Here is a 25,659-nt window from a genome sequence, read left to right as displayed (position 1 = left end):
CACACACACACACACACACACACACACACACACACACACACACACACGTAATAATAATGAGGTTAAAAGTAATAACAATAAGAAATTAAAGGTATTGCATTAAGAGATATTAGGGTTCCTTGTAACTATGAACAGTCTACACCCTTATATTAAATACATAAGTTACTTAGATCAGAATGTAGCACTTTTTCTGTTAAAAAAATTAGAGTGTAAACACTTCAGGCTTCATGGATGAAGAAGCAAAACTGAAATATTATCCACACATGAAAGACAAAACTTTCCATAACTAATTATTGATGAATTTCAAATACAGTCATAAGTACCATTTTTATTCATGAAAATGACAGAATTATTTTAAGGTAAGATATTATTTCGATTGATTGTGGTTCAACTTATGGCTTATCATCTTCAGGCCAATTTCAAATGTTCATCTCTAAATTCACTCTTGGTTCATGGGCTACGTGAAATAGGTACCAGATGATATTTAGCCCAGTCACTCACTGCCTTTTATGATTAAATGCAGACAATTCCTTTTAAGCTAAATTGCTAAATAAATAAATAAACTTGTATACTACTGAGTGTTTAGTTTAGTGGTTCAACACATGCTTAGCATTCATGAGGCTCAGGATGAAAAAAAGTGTATAAATCCCTTTTCAAAATAATGATATTATTATTCTTTGTCTAATAGAAAAATGCCAGAGTAACAAATTAATGTATATCAGGCTAACATAAAACCGATCGGAATCCAACTCTTGATTCTTATCTATCCAGTCATACATTCGCCTTACTTGTGGAAAAGCCTATGAATATGTCATCCTATCATTGGTCACTGAGTACTTTGTTATGTTATAAGCACTTTGTCATTAGCCCATTTAGAGAGGACAATGAAATTTAGAAGCATTACATGCTTGTACAAAGTCTTCCCTTTTGGATTTTAAAGTAGTTCTATTAGGCTTTGTATTACTCTAAAGACAGTTGCAGAAATCAAGGGAGTGTCTTGTCTTTTGTCAAATCAACTTGATAAGTGATTCAATTAGACACTGGTGTTTATCAAAAAAGTTACTGACTGGCCTACTTTGTTGAGGAAACACATAGAGGAGAGAGTATCTTTGTTATCCCCAACTTTCTGTCTGTAGTGACTAGAATTATTGTCACATTCTAATCCCTGAGATCCTGCCATTACACAGCAAAAAGAACTTTGCAGATGTAATTAAGGATAAGGATCTGAAAATAGGGAGCTTATCCTGGATTATCCAGGTAGGCTGATATAGTCACATGAGCCCTTAAGAGCAGGCAACCTTTTTCAGCTAGAATGAATAGATGAAACAGAGGACTAGAGGTCATAATAGATACTTGCAGATGTGAAGTCAGGAAGATTGGACGGGTGAGGAGGAATTCACACACTGCTACTGACTCTTAGATGGAGAGGCCAGTGTTCAGAGAGGTCAGAACCCACAGGAAATGAATTCAACCATAACATGGTGGTACAATAATTGCAATAATGCATATTCCTACAGACTGTCCCTTCTCTTCCCATCATTTCTCACTCACTGCCTGTTCAGGAAGTAAACTTTCAAACCATTCGAGTGAGAACCATACACTGACATGTTCCTAACTGCTGACAGATAAAGGCTCAAAAAACAAAGATAACCACTGACTGAAGGTCATTTCAGAGAAACTTGTAAAGCTTCAACAAGCGTTGATAAAGCATCCTATCTCACATATATGAACTACTCATTCGTGACCCCTATCCAATCCTCAGAGTTGCTGTTTATTCTTGGGTCCACTTGGAGCCTTAATTGTCCCAGGAAGTGAGGTTAAGTATCTGTACCAGCAGGTCCTATCAGTTGTTGATGTTTTTGTTTCTTCTGTTTGTTTAGAAACAATGTCAATCCATCTGTGAAATATTTTGTGCATCTCCTTTATTATTTCCAAGTTTGTTATATATTCAGTTTTACTATTCTCTGAGGTAAACTTTGAATTTCTGTTTAGAAATAATTTCTTCTTCTCCCGTTAAGATATGGAATCTAAATTCAGTTCCTTTCTATGATGGACTAATCTTGCTGATTCACTGTTAAAGAAAGTGATGAAATGAAGCTGGGAAAGAGCTGTTAGAGTGTTTGCCTCACATGCAGGAAGCACTGGGTTCCATCCCTAGCCCAGCATAGGCTGGACATGGCGGCATACATTTATAATCCAAGGCACTTAGAAGGTAGAGCCCAGGGGATAATCCTCAACTACATACCAAGTTTGATGTCAGGCTGAAATACATGAGACCCTGTCTCAAAAAATAAAGAAATAAAATGAACAATATTTATTTTTTTAAACGATTCTTAGGGACTTCCAAGAGCAATACACTGATACACAAAAGAACAGCCACTCTCCTTTCTTCCCTCCCCTCTCTCAAGAAATCTTCTATTCGACTTTCTTCATCAGCCAAAACTCTGTTATGAAGTTTCACGTATAGATGGGCCGTACATAGGTGTTCTAGCCAATTAGCATCAATGAGTAGGAAATATATCAATTAGTAGGCAAAGCGCCAATATAAGAGAACAGACCCAGAAACTATCTTACTGCAGTTACATAAAAGACCATGCACAATAACCTCAGAGTTAAGCCTAGTAATCACCCCTAGAATCAGAATATGTAAAAGTTAAATGATTATCATTGCTTTGAGCACCTGATATGGGGGATGATTTGTTATGCAACAACAAATAAGTGAAATGTGGAAAAGTTGACTCTCCACAGATTAAGTCTTACCTAAGAGGCTGAATTTTCCCAGAAAACAGTTTTATGTGCCAATATGATGGATCTTAAAAATGTATTTCCAACTGTCTACTCCTCTTAGGTGTGTCTGCTTATTTTTATTCTCGGGCTTTCAGGTGTGCCATTAAGTTGCTTGTATGAGATATCTCAAACTTCTTTCTAAAGGCACTTAGTGTTTTGAACTTTCCTCTTATCACTGCTTCCATTGTGTCCCATAAATTTGGGTAAGTTGTGCCTTCATTTTCATTGAATTTTATGAAGTCTCTAATTTCTTTTTTTTTTAAATTTCTGCCCTGATCCTATCGTTGAGTTGAGAGTTGTTTAGTTCCCATGCATTTGTTGGCTTTTTGTTATTTCTGCTGTTGTTGAGATCTAGTTTTAGGCCATGGTGGTCAGATAGGATAGAATAAATTATTTCAATCTTCTTGTATCTGTTAAGGCTTGCTTTGTGCTGGACTTTATGGTCAATTTTGGAGAAGGTTCCATGGGATGTTTTTGGGTAGGGTGCAGGGAATCTTGTGAAAGAAGGGGGGATAGAAACTCCTGGAGGAATTAGGAGCTCCAAAAGGAGACCAACAGAGCCAAAAACTGAGCCCTGGGGGCCCTGCAGAGACTGATACCCCAACCAAGGACAGTGCATGGAGAGGACCTAAAAACCCTGGCTCATATGTAGCCAATAGTCTCAGTATCCAAGTGGAGTCCCTAATAATGGGAACAGGGACTGTCTCTGCCATGAACTCAGTGGCTGGCTCTTTGATCACCTCCCCCTGGGTGGAGCACAGCTGTACCAGGATACAGAGGAAGACAATGCAACCAGTCCTAATGAGTCCTTATAAGCTAGGGTCAAATAGAAGGGGGGGGAGGATCTCCTCTTTCAGTGGACTAGGAGAGGGGCATAGGGGGACAAAAGGGAGGGAAGGAGATGAGTGAGGGGGCCACAGCCAGGATACAAATTAAATAAATTATAATAAAAATAATTTAAAAATAAAAAAGGCAAAAAATTATTAAGCAAGAATTCCTTAAAGTCAAGGCTATAAATACTAATTCTTTAATTGGTCACACCTGTCAAAGTTGGCCATTTCTTTATTGCACTTATCTCTAGGATAGTTTATGAGCTAAGACCATGGTCCAAATGGTGTGTTCTGGGCAGAAGATCATTAAATCTATTGTTATATATATGTTAATAAACAAAAATGCCAGTCAGGTACCATAGATTCTTTTTACTACATCTGTGGGATGCTTCTGCAGTCTGTGTTTGTGGAAGAAAGTAATACATAATGTGGAAGAGAGAAGTCTAATAAATATAAAAATCTCAAAACATATGGTATAGAGGTATATTTAAAAGAAATATGATACCAAACTGCAACCATCTGAAAGAAACACGTTGATACTCTGATTTCCTTTTACCATCTAAAATAGATATAAATCAGGCTAAATTTTCACATTTTACTTGTCAACTCTTTAAAGTAGTCTAGGAAATATGAAAGGAAAAAAAAAGCACTGAAAATATGATACTTTCTTACCAAAATCCTGCAGATATTACCTCATATTCACTGTAAATCATAATTCTTTTGCAAACAAAAATTCAAAGGAAGAATATAATTTGTATAGATATTTAATGTAGATTTTGTAAAGTTTTTTTTTTTAAGTTACAGATGAGAACTCAGACATGTTTTGTCACAGTAGAATGAAAGGGAGTTAATAAGGAAGCTGGCTTAGAATCACTTCTGTCACATAAGAGGATCCTGAGGGAAAGAAATTACTTTTGACTCAAGCCAAGCAGTAAAGTAAATCCTCTATTTTTTTTTTAAGCAAACTGATGAAGTGACAATTCTGAGAACCAATCCTTAAATATGTACCTTCAGGGATGACCACCCAATTAATTTCATTCTTGCTGACATTTCCCATTGCCTTAGAAACTTCTTAATGCATATTAGTGAAGCTAAAATGGATTTCATGAGAAAAAAAAGGATGATCAAGGGTATTTATCTCCTAGCCCCACAAAGAAGCAAAATGTTATTTCAGGGCTTTTTGGAATGATAATCATGATGTGCTGTTCAAAGTAAACTGGTACAGAGGAGCTATTCCAGTATCCTCCTCACTTGATTAATTCATGAATTTTCAACCTAAAAGACAATAATTAATGTCCATGGATTTCATGAAGCTAAAATCCCCTACAATGCCTGAGATGGACCAGACAGACATTTCCTGTAAAAGAAAATTTGAGAGTCATGACGCTTTCCTATGGAAACAGGATCTTGAACCTTTTAATATCCTTTTCTCTGAAATAGACATTTACACTGATGAAGAAAGAATTACAAGTACTACACTGATTTTTCAATCTTAAAGAATGCTTCCCAAACATTGACCAATTTAATACTTTTTTGAAGAGTGGGTGTGGTGGTACATGCCTTTAATCCTAGCACTCAGGAAGGCAGAATCAGGCAGAGCACAGTGAGTTCAAGACCAGATCTACAAAGCCAGTCCACTACAGCCAGGGCTACACAGAGAAAACCTGTGTCAAAACAAAACAAAAACAGGGAGGGACATAGGGGGAGAAGGAGGAGGGAGGGTCAGATTAGGAGGGGGCCACAACCAGGATACAAATTGAATAAATTGTAATAAATGAGAATAATTTTAAAAAGAAAAAATTCTTAAAGAAACAAATAAACAAAACCCTTTGTGAAGGAAGTAAAAACAGCACTGTGTATCTAAAGTTGAAGGAAAATTCATCTATTCTTAACACACATATTCTTTTTCTTAATTTTTTTTATTTATTACAATTTATCCACTTAGTATACCAGCTGTAGACCCCTTCCTCGTCCCCTCCCAATCTCACCCTCCTTTCCTCATTTCCTCCCAAGCCCCTTCCCCAGTACACTGATAGTCCTCCTCCCCTTCCCTCTGACCCTAGCCAATAAGGTCTCTTCAGGACTGGCTGCATTGTCTTCCTCTCACCCACAGATTCTGATTATTACCTAAATAATAAAGTATGCCAATAGTTTACAGTGTATTAGTGTGATATTTTAAATGAGATGTCTCCCATAAGTCTCAAGCATTTTAATATTTGGTCTTCAATTGGTGGTTATTTGGGGAGGATAGGAGGTGTGGTTCTTTTGAAGGAAGTATGCCACTAGGGACACCTTTGTGGTTTCATAAGACTCACACTTTATCAATGAAAAACAAATATCTGGTATTCCTCTGTATTCATGAGTCCAAATTGGTACTGGGACATCTGGAAGATACCAAAAATGTGAGGATGCTCAAGTGCCTTATTCAAAATCGTTTGTATTTAATCTGTCTGTCTCAAAAAATAAGCTGAGAAGCTATGGAGGAAGATACCCAACATTCACTTCTGGACTCCATACACAAAGGTACATCTACACATATATTTGCCAGCATATAATACACACACACACACACACACACACACACACACACACATACACACACACACACACACACACGATAAGAATTTTTAAAGTTTGAACTAGAGGTCCCTTATGCAGAGCATTCAGATTCTTCACCCAACCAGATCTTTCATATCCTTCCCTAAAGTGTAGCCTTTTGAGTCTTACTGTTTCCTTCCATTCCTTCTCCCCAATCTGCCAGATCTAGTCCAGATCCCATATCCAGTGCCTCGGCTTTGTATGGTCATCAGTGCCTGTGCAGTAACTAACCTCCAGACTTCCTGCAGGACCTTCCCTATGTGCCATCACCCACAGATCCTTTCTGTGCCATATCCAAACATTCTACACACCAAGATCTTCCACATCTTTCTACAGAGTATAATCTTGTGGGTCTCCCTGACCTTCCCCATCCAAGCATGCTCCCCAATCCACCAAATCTATCTTGAATCCCATTATCCAGTGTTCAAAGCTAGTCTGGCTTCAACTCCCTGTACCAAAAATGATATCTAATCTCCCACCAAGACCATCCTTACCTGTTCCCTCAACCCATAGGCCTTTTCATGGTACATTAAACCTTTCAATCCAAACAGATATATCTACTCCAACTCCCAAGGCTTGAATGAAGACATAAATATTGCAAACAAGAGCAGTACCCTCTGTCCATATGATATCATTCCACCCAAAGCATTATCAACATCTAGATGTAAAGTACTCATACATCCTCTCTTCTACTTCAACCTGATCAATATACAAAGGACCCAAAACTAACAAAATGCACAGTGTGTCAATATGCACACATCTCATCGCAAAAACACCAACAATATGAAAGATTAAGCTAGTATCATCTCCCTAAAACTTACAAATCCTATAGTAACACTTGCCATTGACAATTACTTAAATGAACCCCAGAACACAGAGTCTAAAGAAACAATCAAAAACTTCAACAAATATTTCAAGGAATTAAAAGAAGGCACAAAGAACAGTTCAATGAAAATAAGGAGAAAGAACTTAAGGAAAACACCTGAATGATGCCCAAGAAAACACAAACTGAAGAAAATTATAAAGATAATCCTAGGAGTCAAAGATGGCGGCAACCAGCACACACCAGAGGGGCACAGGATACAAAACCCTGAAATTGGTGAGTGGAGAGGCAGCTGAAGCCAGAACATCAACACTGAGCCTTCTTGGGCAAGAGAGGTCAACATGTGAGCTGGAACTGTTTGGATCCACGTCAATCATAGCCCTCTCTGGAAATGCTTCTTAAGTTATTAGAGGCACTTAAAAAGGAAATGAACAAATCTCTCAAAGAACTAGAAACACAAATGGTGGAAAATAAAGAGGAAGTGAATAAAGCTCTCAAAGAAATACAGGCAAATACAACCAAACAAATAGGGGCACATAAAGAAGAAATAAATAAAAAGATAGAGGCCATCATAGAAAGACAGGAATCCACATTCAAACATATGAAGGAAACGGTGCAAGGCATGAAAAACACAATTAGAATCAATAAAGAAAACACAAACAGAGAAAATCCTGGAGCTGGAGAACTTAAAGAAAAGATCAGGAACCACAAAGGTAAGCATCACCAACAGAATACAAGAGATGGAAGAGAGACTCTCAGGTGTTGAAGATACACTTGCTGAAATTGATACATCTCTCAAAGAAAAAGTAATATTGGAAAAGTTCCAAACAAAAACATCCAAGAAATCAAGGATGTCATGAAAAGATGAAATCTAAAAATGATAGGAGTAGATGAAAAAGAAGATTCCAGGCTGCAAGGCCCAGAAAATATTTTCAAGGAAATAAAAGAAAATTTTCCCAACTTTAAGAAAGAGATGTCCATAAACATACAAGAGGCCTACAGAACACCAAATAGACTAGACCAGAAAAGAAACACATCACGTCACATCATATTCAAAACACTAACTATACAGAACAAAGAAAAATATTAAAAGCAGAAAGGACAACCTCTGGAAAGCAAACTTGCACTTTCTCATACAATTAGGAATAGTGTTTCCTCAAGATCCAGCTATACCATGCCTAGGCATATATCCAAAAGATGCTCAAGTATACAACAAGGACATTTGCTCAACCATATTCATAGAAGCTTTATTTGTAATAGCCAGAAGCTAGAAATAGACCAGATGCCCCTTAGTTGAGGAATGGATACAAAAATTGTGCTACATCTACACAATGGAATATTACCCAGCAATAAAAAACAAGGAAATCATGAAATTTGCAGGTAAATGGTGCGAACTGGAAAAGATCATGCTGAGTGAGATATCCCAGAAGCAGAAAGACATACATGGTATATATTTACTCATAAGTAGATATTAGACATATAATATAGGATAATCATACTACAATCTGTACATCTAAAGAAGCTAAGCAAGAAGGAGGACTCTGGCTAAGATGTTCAGTCACCATTCAGAAAGGCAAAGAGGATGGACATTGGAGGAGGAAGAAAATAAGGAACAGGACGGAGCCTACCACAGAGGCCCTCTGAAGGGTTCTACACTGCAGGGTATCAAGGCAGATGCTGAGATTCATGGCCAACGTTTGGGCAGAGTGCAGGAAATATTATGAAAGAGATGGGAGATAGTAGGACCTAGAGAGGACGGGAGCTCCACAAGGAGAACAACAGATCCAAAAATTCTGGGCACAGGGTTCTTTTCTGAGACTGATACTCCAGCCAAGGACCACTTATGGAGATGGCCTGGAACCCCTGCACAGAGATAGCCCACAGCAGTTCAGTGTCCAAGTGGGTTCCATAGTAATGGGGACAGGGACTATCTCTGACATGAACTGATTGCCCTGCTCTTTGATCATCTCCCCCTGAGGAGGGGAGCAGCCTTCCCAGGCCACAGAAGACAATGCAGCTTCTCCTGATGAGACCTGATCGACTAGAATCAGAGGGAAGGGGAGGAGGACCTTCCTTATCAGTGAACTGGGCGCGGGTCACGGGTGGGGAAGAGGAAAGGATGGTGGGATTGGGAGGGGAGGAGGGAGGGAGCTACAGGGGGATACAAAGTGAATAAACTGTAAGAAAGAAATAGAGAGAGAGAGGAACGAAGGAAGGAAGGAAGGAAGGAAGGAAGGAAGGAAGGAAGGAAGGAAGGAAGGAAGGAAGGAAGGAAGGAGAAAGAAAAGAAAAAAAGAAAAGCAGCAAGGAAAAAAATACCAAGTAACATATAAAGGAAGACCTATCAGAATCACACCAGACCTCTCAACAGAAACTATGAAAGGCGGAAGGGCCTGAGCAGATGTCATGGAGACTCTTAAGAGACCACTGATGCCAACATAGACTACTATACCCAGCAAAGCTTTCAATCAATATAGATCAAGAAAACAAAATATTTCATGAAAAACTAAACTTAAACAATATCTACACAGCAACCCAACAATAAAGAACATACTAGAAGAAAAATTCCAATCCAACAAAATCAACTACACACAAGAAAACACAGGATATAGATAACTTTACAATAAAAAATTAAAGAAAACAATTAATAGTAACACCATGAACTCCACAATAAAAGGAACTAACATTCATTGGTCACTATTATCTATCAACATTAATGGACTCAATAAAAAGACAGACTAACAGAATGGTTGCAGAAACAGGATTCAACATTCTGCTGCATCCAAGAAACACACTCTGTAACAAAAGAGAAACACTATCGCAGAGTAAGGAACTAGAAAAAGGTTTTCCAAGCAAACAGACCCAGAAAACAAGCTGGGGTAGCTATCCTAATATCTAACAAAATAGAATTTCAACCACAATTAATCAAACAATGAGGACGGACACTTCATGCTCATGAAAAGAAAAATCCACCAGGAGGACATCACAATCCTGAACATCTATATCCCAAACACAAGAGCACCTGCATTTGTAAATGAAACATTATTAAAGCTTAAATCACACATCAATCCGAACACCTTAACAGTGGGAGACTTCAACACTCTACTCTCACCAAGGGACAGATCCTCTAGACAGAAAATAAATAGGGAAATAATGGCACTTACAGAGATCCTAAATAAAATGTACTTAATAGATGTCTACAGAACTTTTCACCCAAACTCAAAAGAGTATGCCTTCTTTCCAGCACCTCATGGAACCTTCTCAAAAATTGAACATAATGTCGGGCACGAACCAAGCCTCAACAGATAAAAGAAGATCAAAATAATCCCTTGCATTCTATCAGAACACCATGGCCTAAAACTAGATGTCAACAACAACAGAAATAACAAAAAGACTACATACATATAGAAACGAAACACCTCTCTACTCAATGATAGATTGGTCAGGGAAGAAACGAAGAAATAATTGGAGACTTCCTAAAATTCAATGAAAATGAAAGCACAACTTATCCAAACTATGGGACATAATGAAAGCAGTACTAAAAGAAAAGTTCATAGCACTAAGTGCTCCGAAAGAAGTTGGAAACATCCCATACAAGCAACTTAATGGCTCACCTAAAAGCCCTAGGAAAAAATAAAAATAAAAAGCAGACACACCAAAGAAGAGTAAATGACTGGAAATAATCAAACTCAGAACTGGAATCAATGAATTAGAAACAAAACAATTTAAAGAATCAATGAGACCAAGAACTGGTTCTTTGAGAAAATCAATAATATAGACAAACACTTAGCCAAACTCACTAAAAGTCAGAGAGAAACTATCCAAATCAGCAAAATCAGAAATGAAAAGGGGAACATAACAGACACTGAGGAAATCCAAACAATCATTAGGTCTTTCTTTTTTTTTTCTTTTTTTTTTAATTTTATTTTTCTTTTTAGTTACATTTTGTTAACTCTATGTCCCAGCTGTATCCCGCTCCCTCATTCCCTCCCCAACCCCACACTCCCTCCCTGGTCTCCTCCCTGCCCCTTTCCAAGTCCATTGATAGGGGAGGTCCTCTTCCCCTTCCATCTGACCCTAGCCTATCAGGTTTCTTCAGGACTGTCTGTAATGTCCTCCTCTGTGACTTAGCAAGGCTGTTCCTCTCTCAGGTGGGGGAGGGGGGAGGTCAAAGAGCCAGCCATTGAGTTCATGTCATAAATGTTTGTAACAATAATTAATTAAAAAGAGAGTGAATTTAAAGAGAGCAAGGAAGATTATATGGGAGGACTTAGAAAGGAAAGTGTTGTACTTACATTATAATTTCAAAAATAAAAGAGAATTATTTTTTAAAAAGTTTTAGTTTTTATGAATTAGATTTAAAAAGAGCAGGATGACTTGAGCTATGACTACGCTACTACATGAAGATGGTCGTAGAGATATTGAAAATCATTTGCTGTGGTCATCTGCTTTGAGTCATCAGAATTTACAGCCCTAAATCTAGAATGCCTATGAATAATTTAGACTGAGAATGGAATAGACCGACTAAGAAATAACATGATAAGAACAGAGAAGCAAGGACAGTGGAGTAGATGGCTATAGATTATTATCTGTCATTAGCAAGAAGCTAAAAAAATAACCATCTCTTTATTTTTCCTTTGTATTTTTGACAAAAATCAGGGATACATAAAAGACTGATTAAGCTTTGGGCCTATTCCTTAAAGTTAATAACTTACAAAACATATGTGTTCCATGAAAGTTTGATAGGCAAAGTCAAGACTGGGAATATAGAACATGAAAAGAGGATGGTGATATTCACAGTTTAAGTGAAAAGAAAACACATGCGTCTAGTATTTCTAAGAATCCAAAAGAAAGTAGGGTTTTGAAAAGGATAGTAGCAAAGAACCCAAGATAGTACAGAACGAGCACTCAAAGTCAAATGCTGCTCTTCCTGTACACTTGGCTGAGCACAAACTTGTATACATGGATGGGATGATCACAGGAAGTAAACATAAAAAAATAAAATAAAGGACTACAAATTGGACACAGTAATCCACAGGGACATACTTCCAGAAAGCCATAGTCTACAGTGTAAATACAGGAAAGATCTCAGAAAAGTAAATTAGCATACACACTTGCTATACTAATATCTGAAAATGCCATTTTTCAACAACAAAAATTAGACTACAAGAAAGAAAAAGGGAAAGAGGATGAATCAACAGAAAATTTCTCTGAGTAAATCCAGATAATAAATTTGGGGAGAATTTGAAAGTGGTCATTACAATGTGGTTCAAAGAATTAAGCTACATTCAAACAATTAACAGTATTATAGTAACAATGACTAAAAATAAACAATAGAAATAGAAACGATTTTATGAATGAAACCCTGTCATTGAGGGCATAAAAATAGAAATGATCCGATCTAAAGAACATTTTTAAAGCATTGAAAAAGGTGAATCATAGCAATATCTTTGTAAAACGGATATATAGTATCCACACTTCCCAGAATAGACATTATGAGAAAATCAATTAAGCACTGTAAAACACATACTGGGGAGATGTTCGGTGGATAAGAGCACTTGCTATTAAAGATGGAGGACCTGAAATTCAGGTCCCTAGAATCTGCATGAAAGCCAGCCGTGGCCACACATGCCAGCAACCCACCATTGGAAAGGAGGAGACACACTGATCCCATAAGTTTATTGGCTTAGCCAGCCAAGCTGAGAAAAATTAGTGGAAAGTCTAATGAACATGTCTCAAAAAAAAAAAAAACAAACAATAAACAAAACAAAACACAAAGAGGTGGGTAATGGTAGAGGAAGGTATCTGATGTCCTCCTCTGGCTCCTTGGGAACATACAGAGGCACAAATATCCTCCTGAAACATATACCTATGGATGCACCATGCAAATATACACATAAATTGAAAAGCACCTCTTTGAATATTGTAAATAAATAATAATTGTTATCTGCTATCATCATCATCATCATCAACAACAACACGATTCAAATCAACAATATTTTCTTTCCTAAGGGAAGACACAGTAGCCAGATGGACGAAGTTTTTAAGGATATTTTCCTATAAATATGTAGGAAAATACAATGAGTATCTTATACTTCAGGGTTTGTCAACCTTCCTAATGCTGTGATCCTTTAGTATAGTATTCATGTTGTGGTGACCCTTCAACCATAAAATTATTTTTTTTGTGATTTTTTTTTCTGACTGGTTCTTTTATTTTATTTTATTTTATTTTATTTTATTTTTTTCTTATCAGTTACATTTTATTAACTCTGTATCCCAGCCGTGTCCCGATCCCTCATTCCCTCCCAGTTCCTCCTTCCCTCCCTCATCTCCACCGTGCCCCTTGCCAAGTCCACTGATAGGGGGGACCTCCTCCCCATTCATCTGATCCTGTTTTATCAGGTATCTTCAGGACTGGCTGCAAAGCCCTCCTCTGTGGCCTAACAGGACTGCTCCTCCCAGAATCTCCAAAACAATCCTGTACAACAACAGATCATCTGGAGGTATCTTCATCCCCGATCTCAAGTTGTACTACAGAGCAATAGTAATAAAAACTGCATGGTATTGGCATAAAAACAGAAAGGAGGATCAATGGAACCGCATAGAAGACCCAGAAATAAACCCACACACCTATGAATACTCGATTTTTGACAAAGAAGCCAAAACCGTTCAATGGAAAAAAGACAACATCTTCAACAAATGGTGCTGGTCCAACTGGATGTCCACATGCAGAAAAATGAAAATAGATCTATATTTATCACCCTGCACAAAACTAAAGTCCAAGTGGATCAAAGACCTCAACATAAAATCAGATACTCTAAATCTGTTAGAAGAAAAAGTGGGGAACAGCCTAGAACTCATTGGCACAGGAGACAACTTCCTGAACAGAACACCAACAGCACAGGCTCTAAGAGCAACAATCAATAAATGGGACCTCATGAAACTGAAAAGCTTCTGTAAAGCAAAGGACACTGTCATCAAAACAAATAGACAGCCTACAGATTGGGAAAGAATCTTCACTAACCCTTTATCTGACAGAGGACTAATATCGAGTATAATATGCAAAGAACTAAATAAGCTGAAAAGCAGCAAACAAAGTAATCCAATTAAAAAATGGGGAACAGAGCTAAATAAAATTATTTTGTTGCTACTTCTCAACTGTAACTTTGCTACTGTTATGAATAATAAGGCAAATATCTGATATTCAAGATATCTTACATATGACCCCTGTGAAAGGTCATTGAATACCCCAATGGGGTCATGACCCACAGGCTGAGAGCCACTTTCCTAATTCTTTTTTTTTTATTTTATTTTTCTTTTTAGTTACATTTTGTTAACTCTATGTCCCAGCTGTATCCCGGTCCCTCATTCCCTCCGCAACCCCACACTCCCTCCCTGGTCTCCTCCCTGCCTCTTTCCAAGTCCACTGATAGGGGAGGACCTCCTCCCCTTTCATTTGACCCTGTTTTATCAGGTATCTTCAGGGCTGGCTGCAAAGTATTCCTCTGTGGCCTAACAGGACTGCTCCTCTCCTGGGGAGGAGCCTGCCCTTGAGATCCTGTTAGAAATAGTCTTTGTTCCCCTTACTTTGGAAAACTACTTGGTTACTGAGCTACCACGGGCCACTTCTGAGCAGAAGTTCTAGGTTATATCCACAGATGGTCCTTGGTTGAGTGTCAGTCTCAGAAAAGACCCTGTGCCTGGATATATTTGGTCCTTGTAGAGCTCCTATCCTTTCCATATCATACTAACTCCCCTTCTTTCATATGATTCCCTGCACTCTGCCGAGGGTTTGGTTATGAGTCTTAGTGCCTGCTTTGAAACACTGCTAGGTAGAGTCTTTCAGATGTCTTTTGTGGTAGACTCCTGTCATACGTTCAATGCACATCCCATTTCTCTTTCTAAATGAGGATTGATCATCTTCACCTGTGTCCACTTTCTTGATTATCTTCTTTAGGTGTGTAGATTTCATTATGTTTATCATATCTTGTAGGTCTATATAAGCGAGTATATACCATGTTTGTCTTTCTCCTTCTGGGATACTTCCCTCACAAACTCTTCTACATATCTAATCACACTTAGTGCTAAAGTATTTATTCTTTAAAATTTTCAAATGTTTCTACCTGAGTATGAAAACATAAAAAAATTACATAGAAATATTGTCTGTAAATGTATTTATAACTCCAGCTAGAAATAGTTTTAATGTTTGCATCCTAATGAGCATTTTTCTGATATGTGTTGATGCTAAGACTGGGAAGTCTGTAATAGATGGAAGATCTATACCACATAATATCAGAAAAGCGAGCTAGTAATCCATGGCACAGATTTTGCTAAAACAAAATAACTAGCAAGCTGGCTACCCTGAGTTGAGAAAAATTACAGAGCTTAATCTGAAGAGATTCCACTTCCTCCCAACGTATTTATCTATTACACTTTTAAAAATACTCACTCTGTTTTGGGAACAGCTTTTCTTAGCCAGAAGAAATCAGACTGTGCTAAATACTTGCGGGTTTGCAGTACATTGCCAAAGTAGTCCGATTCCGAAAATTTGATCTGCATAAAACAAAACACATCATTATTGTTCTAAATGCAGATAAGAGATGGGTTTAAAAATAGACTTCAACCCACCAAGGAGCAAAGAGAAGAGAAGCTGTGGCCTTCACATCACTCAGCCATAACTCAGGTTTCACAAAGCTATGAAATTTAATCTCAGTGATTTTCTTTTAACATAAAAAGCTCAAAAATCAATGTGGTCATTTCTGGATCACAGGGAAAAATGCAAGAGAAGCTTTGGTTATTTGCTCTGGGTTCTGTTTACTTTATAATTGAAAAATCCACTTTAGCCTTTCCTAAACATATCTTAGATCTGAAATTTCTTGGCTAACAAGTTCTAGATTCTTTCCAAAATGTGTGCTTTATTTACTTGTCAAATATGATTCTTCTAATCACATTCAGAGTATGTTCAGCTGAAACCTCATTTAGTTTATAGATGATGATGTAGTCAAATGTTAAAATCCAATTTACTGTAATTGGCATTTGTTCATAAAGAAAAAATGGAATTAATTCACAAATCTATTTTCTACCATAAGTACAATGGAGTCACGTAAATAATTTAATTATTAACAAGATTTATCTATTACCACTAAGAAAGGATCTGATTGCCAAAGGGCAAAAATACCGAGGCAAATCATAGGTTATAGACTACATGGGACTATAGGTAATTAAGGATTAACAAAAATGTTGTCTACTAAGATAATAGGTTATTTAGTTATTTAGTTAGTTAGTTAGTTAGTTTCTGGAAAGAGAATAACAATTTTAGTTCTAGTGCATTCTGTTCAAAACTAGAAGTACTTCACCAATAGAGTATAGTGATATTTGTATTATAGCAAAAGCAGTAGTTTGTAGTCATCTTAAAAGCTTTGTTTCTAAAATCACTTACTGGCATAATAAATTAAAAAGTAAAATAAAAAATAAACTAAAAAAAAAAAAAAAACACCATTAGTAAGAAAAACATATGTAAGTGAATAACCAAGAGTAAATTGTTTTTTTTCAAGTGTTCACTGGAGGGGGTGGAGCCAAGATGGCGACTAGCAAGCACAATTTCTGAGCTGTGAAAGAGCTGAACACCTGAGTTGGTGAGTGGAAGGACCTCTGAAGCCAGGAAAACAACAGTGTGGCTTTCTAAACGACAGGGAACATGGCATGAGGTAAGAACTTTGGTCTCCGGTCACCCAGGGACTTGTTTAGGGAAGGAGAGAAATGATCCTTTGATCTCCCAGCACTCCCCTTTCTCGGACCTCCCTCCTCCTCAGCTCAGACCTAACTGCCTGGGGTCTGCAGCGGCTGAGGCAGGGCTCCTAGCCCCTTAGCAGCAACTGCCAGCGGTACCGATTTCAGAGTCCCAGACCTGCGCAGCACCATCCTCCCAGGGTCTCGGGTCTGCTAGCCACCATACTGGCTCCACAGGGTCACTTGGCCTGTTCAGCCTGCCCAATCCCTCAGTGACAGATAATACACTGTATAGCCACCAAAGCCAGGCACAAACGCCAAACCAGAGTGTGGAGAGCCCGGATACCCCGAATACCCCGCTCCCTGCCGAGATGACCTGCTTGAGAGTGAGTACACCTGTGAGTGTCTGCAGAGCCCCAGATCCAGGCTCCTTATAAAATAGAAGCCAGGCATTGGACCCCTCCCACCCACATACCTACTGTGGGAAACAGAGGGTCACTTGGGACACTGAGGCCCCTGCACTGCGGGTCCAGACCCACGGCACCATCATCCCAGGGTCCCAGGTCTGCTAGCCAGCATACTGGCCCCACAGTGTCTCTTAGCCACTGACTGCACGGCCTGCCCAAACCCTCAGTGACAGATAATATGCTATATAACCACCAAAGCCAAGCAGACCCACCATACAAGCTAAGCACACCAGGCACTGGGCCTCCCAGGCTTGGAGAGCACAGTGGAGGGTCCCCAGGACTTCCCAGAAGACATCTGGACTGGTATCCCAGTCTCCAGCTGCAGCGTGACCTCCTACCCTGACAGCGGCAGCAGCACTGAGCTGGCAGAGCACATCAGTCCTCCTGCATAAGAACAAGCAGGGCCAAACCAGAGAGCAGAGAGCCCGGATACCCTGATCCCTGCCGAAGTGACCTGCTTGAGAGTGAGTGCGCCCTTGAGTATCTGCAGAGCCCCAGATCCAGGGTCCTTTTAAAACAGAAGCCAGGCATCAGACCCCTCCCATCCACGTACCCACTGTGGGAAACAGAGGGTCACTTGAGACATTGAAGCCCCTGCTCTGCGGGTACAATTGAGGAGTTAAGGCAGTTAATGCCAGAAATTGCACCACGACCATCACTAGCGCCTGCTACATATACAGTGCAGAGCCCCTCCCACACACTCAAGGGTTCAACATTATCTATCACTATGTCCCTCGAGACACACTTCCACGCACACTTACACACACACACAAACACACGCGCCTGCATTTGCCCCTTTAACGCCTGCATACTTTCCTCCCACCAGGTACAGCTAGTCCACCAACGCACACACTGAGGCCACGGGACCTCTCTCAGCTTCCTCAAGAACTCTCCAGACGCCAGAGACAGTGCCAGTCTGAACTGCAGAATCCAAAAACAAACAGGGAAGGTTTCAGATAAGCCAATGGCCAGGGGTAGGCGAAAGAACACATCCAACATAAATCAGTACATCATGACTTCAACAGCAGCCCCCAAAATTGATGGATACTCCAATTCATCAGAAACACAGTAAAATGACTTTAAAGCTATGCTTACCCAATTATTTGAGGCTCATAAAGAGGAAACCAATTCTCTCAGAGCAATAGCCATGCAAATTCAGACAGTTAAAGAGGAAATGAAATCTATCAAATCTATCAAAGATTTGGCCAGTCAATTGAAGGTAAAGAAAAAGGAAATGGACAAAATTCTTAATGAAACACTGGCAAACATAGCCAAACAAATAGAGGCACAAGTAGAGATACAATTAGTAGCATATAGAGAAGAAATGAACAAAAAAAAAAAAGAGAGACCATCATAGAGAGACAGGAATCCACATTCAAAGAGATGAAGGAAATGGTACAAGGCATGAAAACAGAATTATAATCAATAAAGAAAACACAAACTGAGAAAACCCTTGAGCTTGAGAACTTGGAGAAAAGATCAGGAACCACAAAGGTAAGCATCACCAACAGAATACAAGAGATGGAAGAGAGACTATCTGGAGCTGAAGATACACACGCAGAAACTGAATCTTCTCTCAAAGAAAAAGTAAAATCACAAAAGTCCCAAACACAAAATATCTAAGAAATCAAGGACTCCAGGAAAAGACAAAATCTAAGAATAATAGGAATTGATGAAAAAGAAGACTCCAGGCTCCAAGGTCCAGAAAATATTTTCAAGAAAATCATAGAAGAAAATTTTCCCAACTTGAAGAAAGAGATATCCATTAACATACAAGAGGCCTACAGAACACCAAACAGACTAGACCAGAAAAGAAACAAATCACGTCACATCATAGTCAAAATACTAAATCTACAGAAAAAAGAAAATATATTAAAAGCAGCAAGGAAAAAAGGCCAAGTAATATATGAAGGTAGACATATCAGAATCACACCAGACTTCTCATCAGAAACTATGAAAGCCAGAAGGGTCTGGGCAGGTGTCATGCAGACTCTAAGAGACCACAAATGTCAACCCAGACTACTATACCCTGCAAAGCTTCCAATCAACATAGATGGAGAAAACAAAATATTCCATGACAAAACTAAATTTAAGCAATATCTACACAGCAAACTAGCCCTACAGAAGATACTAGAAGGAAAACTTCAATCCATTGAAAACAACTTCACCCAAGAAAACATAGCATACAGATAATATCCCAACAAAAATGAAAGGAAAACAAGCAAAGAAACACAGTAAGACCACCAACAGCAATATAAAAGGAACTAAAATTCATTGGTCACTATTATCTATCAACATCAATGGACCCAATTCTCCAATAAAAAGACACAGACTAACAGAATGGGTGCAGAATCAGGATCCAACATTTTGCTGCATCCAAGAAATGCACCACTGCAACAAAAATAAACAATACCTCAGAGTAAAGGGCTGGAAAAATGTCTTTCAAGCAAACTGACCCAGAAAACAAATGGGGGTAGCTATCCTAATATCGAAAAAAAATAGACTTTCAATCAAAATTAATCAAAAAAGATGAGGAGGGACACTAAATTCTCATCAAAGGAAAAATCCACCAAAAGGACATCACAATTCTGAAAATCTATGCCTCAAATACAAGAGCACCTACATTCATAAACGAAACATTACTAAAACTTAAATCACACATCGATCCCAACACCCTGATAGTGGGAGACTTCAACACCCCACTTTCACCAAGGAACAGATCATCTAGACAGAAGCCTAATAAGAAAATAAAGGCACTTACAGAGTTACTAAATCAAATGGACCTAATAGATGTCCACAGAACTTTCCACCCAAACTTAAAAGAGTATACCTTCTTTTCAGCACCTCATTGAACCTTCTCCAAAATAGACCATATAGTTGGTCACAAAGCAAGCCTCAACAGATACAAGAAGATTGAAATAATCCTTTGTATCCAATATGGCCATCATGGTCTAAAGCTGGACCTCAACAACAATGGAATTAGAAAAAGCCTAAAAGCACATAGAAACTGAACAACTTGCTGCTCAATGATAGCTGGGTTAAGGAAGAAATAAAGAAAGAAATTAAAGGCTTCCTTGAATTCAATGAAAATGAAGGGAAACATACCCTAATTTATGGGACACAATGAAAGCAATGCTCAGAGGAAAATTCATAGCACTAAGTGCCTTCAAGAAGAAATTTGTGACATCTCATATGAACAACTTAGTGGCCCAACTGAAAGCCCTAGAGAATAAAAGATGCAAATACACCCAAGAGGAGCAGATGGCTAGAAATTATCAAACTCAGGGCTGAAATCAATCAATTAGAAACAAATAAAACTATTCAAAGAATCAATGAAACCAAGAGCTGGTTCTTTGAGAACATCAACAAGATAGACAAACCTTTAGCCAAACTAACTAAAAGGCAGAGAGAAACTATAAAAATCAGCAAAATCAGAAATGAAAAGGGGGACAAAACAACAGACACCGAGGAAATCCAAACAATCATTAGGTTGTACTGCAAAAGCCTATATGCCACAAAATTCAAAAATCTAAAAGAAATGGAAATTTTTCTTGATAGATTCCATATCACAATTAAGTCAAGATCAGGTAGAAAGATTGAATAGTCCTATATCCCCCAAGGAAATACAAGCAGTCAACAACAGTCTCCCTTCCAAAAAAAAGCCCTGGGCCAGATGGATTCAGTGCAGAATTCTACCAGACTTTCAAAAAAGTGCTAAATCCAATTCTCTCCAAACTATTCCACAAAATAGAAACAGTAGGAACATTACCAAATTTGTTTCATGAAGCCACAGTCACCTTGATACCTAAATCACACAAAGACCCAACAAAAAAGAGAACTTCAGACCTCTCTCTCTCTTATGAACATTGATGCAAAAATACTCAATAAAATACTTGCAAAATGAATCCGAGAACACATCAAAAATATCATCTACCATTACCACGTAGGCTGCATCCCAGGCATGCAAGGGTGGTTCAATATACGGAAATTCATCAATGTAATCCACCACATAAACATACTGAAGGAGAAAAACCACATGATTATCTCCTTGGATGCCAAAAAAGCATTTGACAAAATACAAATCCCATTCATGTTTAAAGTCTTGGAGAGATCCGGGATACAAGGCACATACCTTAACATAGTAAACGCAATATACAGCAAACATATAGCCAACATCAAACTCAATGGAGAGAAACTTAAATCAATCCCACTGAAATCAGGGACAAGGCAAGGCTGCCCACTCTCTCCATATCTCTTCAACATAGTACTTGAAGTCTTACCCAGAGCAATAAGACAACTAAAGAAGATCAAGGGGATACAAATTGAAAAGGAAGAGGTCAAAGTGTCACTATTCGCAGATGATATGATAGTAACATGAGCGACCCCAAAAATTCAACCAGAGAACTCCTTCAGTTAATGAACACCTTCAGCAATGTGGCAGGATACAAAATCAACTCAAAAAAATCAGAAGCCCTCCTGTATACCAAAGACAAAAGGGCTGAGAAAGAAATGAGGGAAACAACACCCTTCATAATAGCCACTAATAACATAAAGTACCTTGGGGCGACACTAACCAAGCAAGTGAAAAACCTGTTTGAGAAAAACTTCAAGTCTCTGAAGAAAGAAATTGAAGAAGTTATCAGAAGATAGAAATATCTCCCGTGCTCATAGATTGGTAGAATTAACATTGTGAAAATGGCCATCCTGAAAAGGAATCTACAGATTCAATGCAATTCCCATCAAAACACCAACTCAATTCTTTACAGACCTTGAAAAAGAGATTCTCAGCTTCACATGGAGAAACAAAAAACCCAGAATCTCCAAAACTATCCTGTACAACAACAGATCATCTGGAGGTATCTCCATTCCCGATCTCAAGCTGTACTACAGAGCAATAATAATAATAACTGCATGGTATTGGCATAGAAACAGAAAGGAGGATCAATGGAACGAAATAGAAGACCCAGAAATAAACCCACACACCTATGAATACTTGATTTTTGACAAAGAAGCCAAAACATTCAATGGAAAAAAGACAGCATCTTCAACAAATGGTACTGGTCCAACTGGATGTCTACATGCAGAAAAATGAAAACAGATCCATATTTATCACCCTGCACAAAACTAAATTCCAAGTAGATCAAAGACCTCAACAAAAAACCAGATACTCTAAATTGGTTATAAGAAAAAGTAGGAAGAGCCTTGAACTCATTGGCACAGGAGACAACTTCCTGAACAGAACACCAACAGCACAGGCTCTAAGAGTAACAATTAATAAATGGGACCTCATGAAACTGAAAAGCTTCTGAAAAGCAAAGGACACTGTCATCAAAACAAAATGAATGCCTGCAGATTGGGAAAGAATCTTCACCAACCCTTTATCTGACAGAGGGCTAATATCCAGTATATGTAAAGAACTAAAGAAGCTGAAAAGCAACAAACCAAGTAATCCACTTAAAAAATGGGGAACAGAGGTAAACAGAGAATTCTCCATAGAGGAATATCAAATGGCAGAGAAATACTTAAGGAAATGCTCAACCTCATTAGCCATTAGGGAAATGCAAATCAAAACGACCCTGAGATTTCACCTTACACCCATCAGAATGGCCAAGATCAAAAACTCAAGTGACAACACATGCTGGAGATGTTTTGGAGAAAGGGGAACCCTCCTCCATTCCTGGTGGGAATGTAAACTGGTACAACCACTTTGGAAGTCAATCTGGCACTTTCTCAGACAATTAGGAATAGTGCTTCCTCAAGACCCTGCTATACCACTGCTAGGTATATACCCAAAATTTGCTCAAGTACACAACAAGGACATTTGCTCAACCATGTTTGTAGCAGCTTTATTTGTAATAGCCAGAATCTGGAAACAACCCAGATGTCCATCAACGGAGGAATGGATACAGAAATTGTGGTACTTTTACACAATGGAATACTACTCATCAATCAAAAACGAGGAAATCATGAAATTTGCAGGCAACTGGTGGGATCTAGAAAAGATCATTCTGAGTGAAGTATCCCAGAAGGAGAAAGACAGACATGGTATATACTTGCTTATATAGACCTATAAGATATGACAAACATAATGAAATCTATACACCTAAAGAAGATAATCAAGAAAGCAGACATGGGATAAGATAATCTATCCTCACTTAGAAAGACAAATGGGATGTGCATTGGACATATGACAGGAGTATACTGCAGAAGGCATCAGAAAGACTCTACATAGAAGTGTTTCAAAGCAGATACTAAGACTCATAACCAAACCTTTGGCAGAGTGCAGGGAATCATATGAAAGAAGGGGAATTAGTATGATGTGGAAAGGATAGGAGCTCCACAAGGACCAAATATATCTGGGCACAGTGGTCTTTTCTGAGACTGACACTCCATCAAGGACCATGTATGGATATAACGTAGAACCTCTGCTCAGATGTAGCCCGTGGTAGCTCAGTAACCAAGTGGTTTCCCATAGTAAGGGGTACAGGGACTATTTCTGACAGGAACTCAATGGCAGGATCTCTGTCTCCCACCCTCCAAGGGAGGAGCAGTCCTGCTAGGCCACAGAGGAGGACTTTGCAGCCAGTCCTGAAGATACCTGATAAAACACGGTCAGATGAAAGGGAAGGAGGTCCTCACCAATCAGTGGACTTGGAAAGGGGCAGGGAGGAGATGAGGGAGGGAGGGTGAGATTGAGAGGGAGTAAGGGAGTGGGATACAGCTGGGATACAGAGTTAATGAAATGTAACTAATCATAAAAAAATTAAATTAAAAAAGTGTTCACTGTTTTTATTATAATATTTGCAAGAGTGTAGTATTCACTGTTATTACCTTACATGTATATAAGGTATTTTGATTATATTTTCTTGCCCTATTATCTACTCTTATTTCTCTCCCCTTCCCACTCTCCTTTTCCTACTCCATGATAATGCAAACTTCCCCTATATATGAGAAAGCATGTCATATTTGTCTTCCCAAATACTTAACATGCTGCTCTCTGGATCCCTTCATTTATACCTTGACCTTCTAAAAAACACGTACTATGCAGTGCTAATAAAGTTACATGGAGGCTTAATTTCAGAAAAAAAATAAAACATTATGTACAAATGTTGATTCATAATTTTTTTTAAATTTCATACAGATATATAATGTACCTTGGTCTTGGTCATTTCCATCTCCTATTCCCTCCCTTCCACTCCCCCAGCTACCTTGGTATATTTCCTATCTTTCTCCTGTCGAGGAATTTTTTAGTGATTTATTTTTTTTATTTATCATAATTTATTCACTTTGTGTCCCTGTAGCCCCCTCTCTGTTCCCTCCCAATCCTGCCCTCCCTTTTTTCCTCCCCTGCCCTTCCCCCAGTCCACTGATAGGGGAGGTCCTCCTCCCCTTCCATCTGACCCTAGCTTATCAGGTCTCATCAGGACTGTCTGCGTTGTTTTCCTCTGTGGCCTGGTAAGACTGCTACCCCCTCAGTGGGAGGTGATCACAAAGAGCCAGCCACTGAGTTCATGTCAGAGACAGCCCCTGTTCCCCTTACTAGGGTACCAAATTGGAGACTAAGCTGCCATGGGCTACATCTGTGCAGGGGTTCTAGGTTATTTTCATGCATAGTCCTTGGTTGTAGAGGAATCTTAATCCAGCAAAATGGCTGCTCTGGCAAGGGATCACATCAAAAGACCTTCTAGGTCTCTATGATCTGGGTGGAATGCAGACATGCTCTGGATTACAGTATGTTCTGGCTGGAATATAGACATGTCTTTACTACACACCTTTAACCCCAAACAATGTAGGTAAGGTTACTTTATAGAAGGAAACAGACATGTTTGAAAGTGATGTCTAATTGAGGGGCAGACAAAGTGATGAATCACAGAAAGATTTGAGAGAATGAGTCATGAGAACATGACAGGAAAGAAAGGGTACTTAAGAGCAGTGAGAAAAAGAAAAGGGAGGGTTTTTTTAATGGAGAGTTTTTTTTCTACTGAGATTTTTTTTTTAATGAGACTGTTTTACAAAGACAGGTTGCAGAGAGAAAACAAGCTAGAGACAGGCATAGACAGAATGAGCCAGAGAACAAGAAGGAGCCAGAAGATTAAAGCATATTTTCCAGAATTAGTTTGAGAGCAGGCAGAGCAATTCAGTCAGAAGCCAAAAAAAGCCAGTTTTAATCAGTCAACTTGGAGAGCAGTTTGGGCCAGAACAGCTGAGTTGAACCTGCCAACCAGACTTCAAAAAGAATTAGAAAGACTTGGGAACAGAGCTCATCTCATTCCCTCATCTGAGGAAATAAAAACAACCTCTATATCCTCCCAACTTAATTTATTCTTTTTTCTATTACTCACTAAGTTGAATAAATGCTTCCCATATGTATATGTATATGTGTGTGTGTGTGTGTGTGTGTGTGTGTGTGTGTGTGTGTGTGTGT

The 25,659-nt window shown here is 38.7% G+C and overlaps 1 protein-coding gene across 2 annotated transcripts in view; it reads right to left on the bottom strand.

Moving 5' to 3' along the window:
* Phex (phosphate regulating endopeptidase X-linked) overlaps positions 1-25,659 on the bottom strand; it is a 240,903-nt gene that overhangs the window by 56,862 nt on the left and 158,382 nt on the right. For both annotated transcript variants that reach the window (XM_055618656.1, XM_055618657.1), the window contains exon 14: positions 15,488-15,591. In XM_055618656.1, the coding sequence (XP_055474631.1) occupies positions 15,488-15,591 (104 nt within the window). The remainder of the gene's footprint in view (positions 1-15,487; positions 15,592-25,659) is intronic.

This window comes from Psammomys obesus, unplaced genomic scaffold (genome assembly GCF_907164565.1).
Source record: "Psammomys obesus unplaced genomic scaffold, mPsaObe1.curated_primary_1811, whole genome shotgun sequence".
In the NCBI taxonomy this organism is placed as follows: Eukaryota; Metazoa; Chordata; class Mammalia; order Rodentia; family Muridae; genus Psammomys; species Psammomys obesus.
The sequence above is the reverse complement of the archived record's forward strand: the minus strand, read 5'-3'. Positions and strand labels throughout refer to the sequence as shown.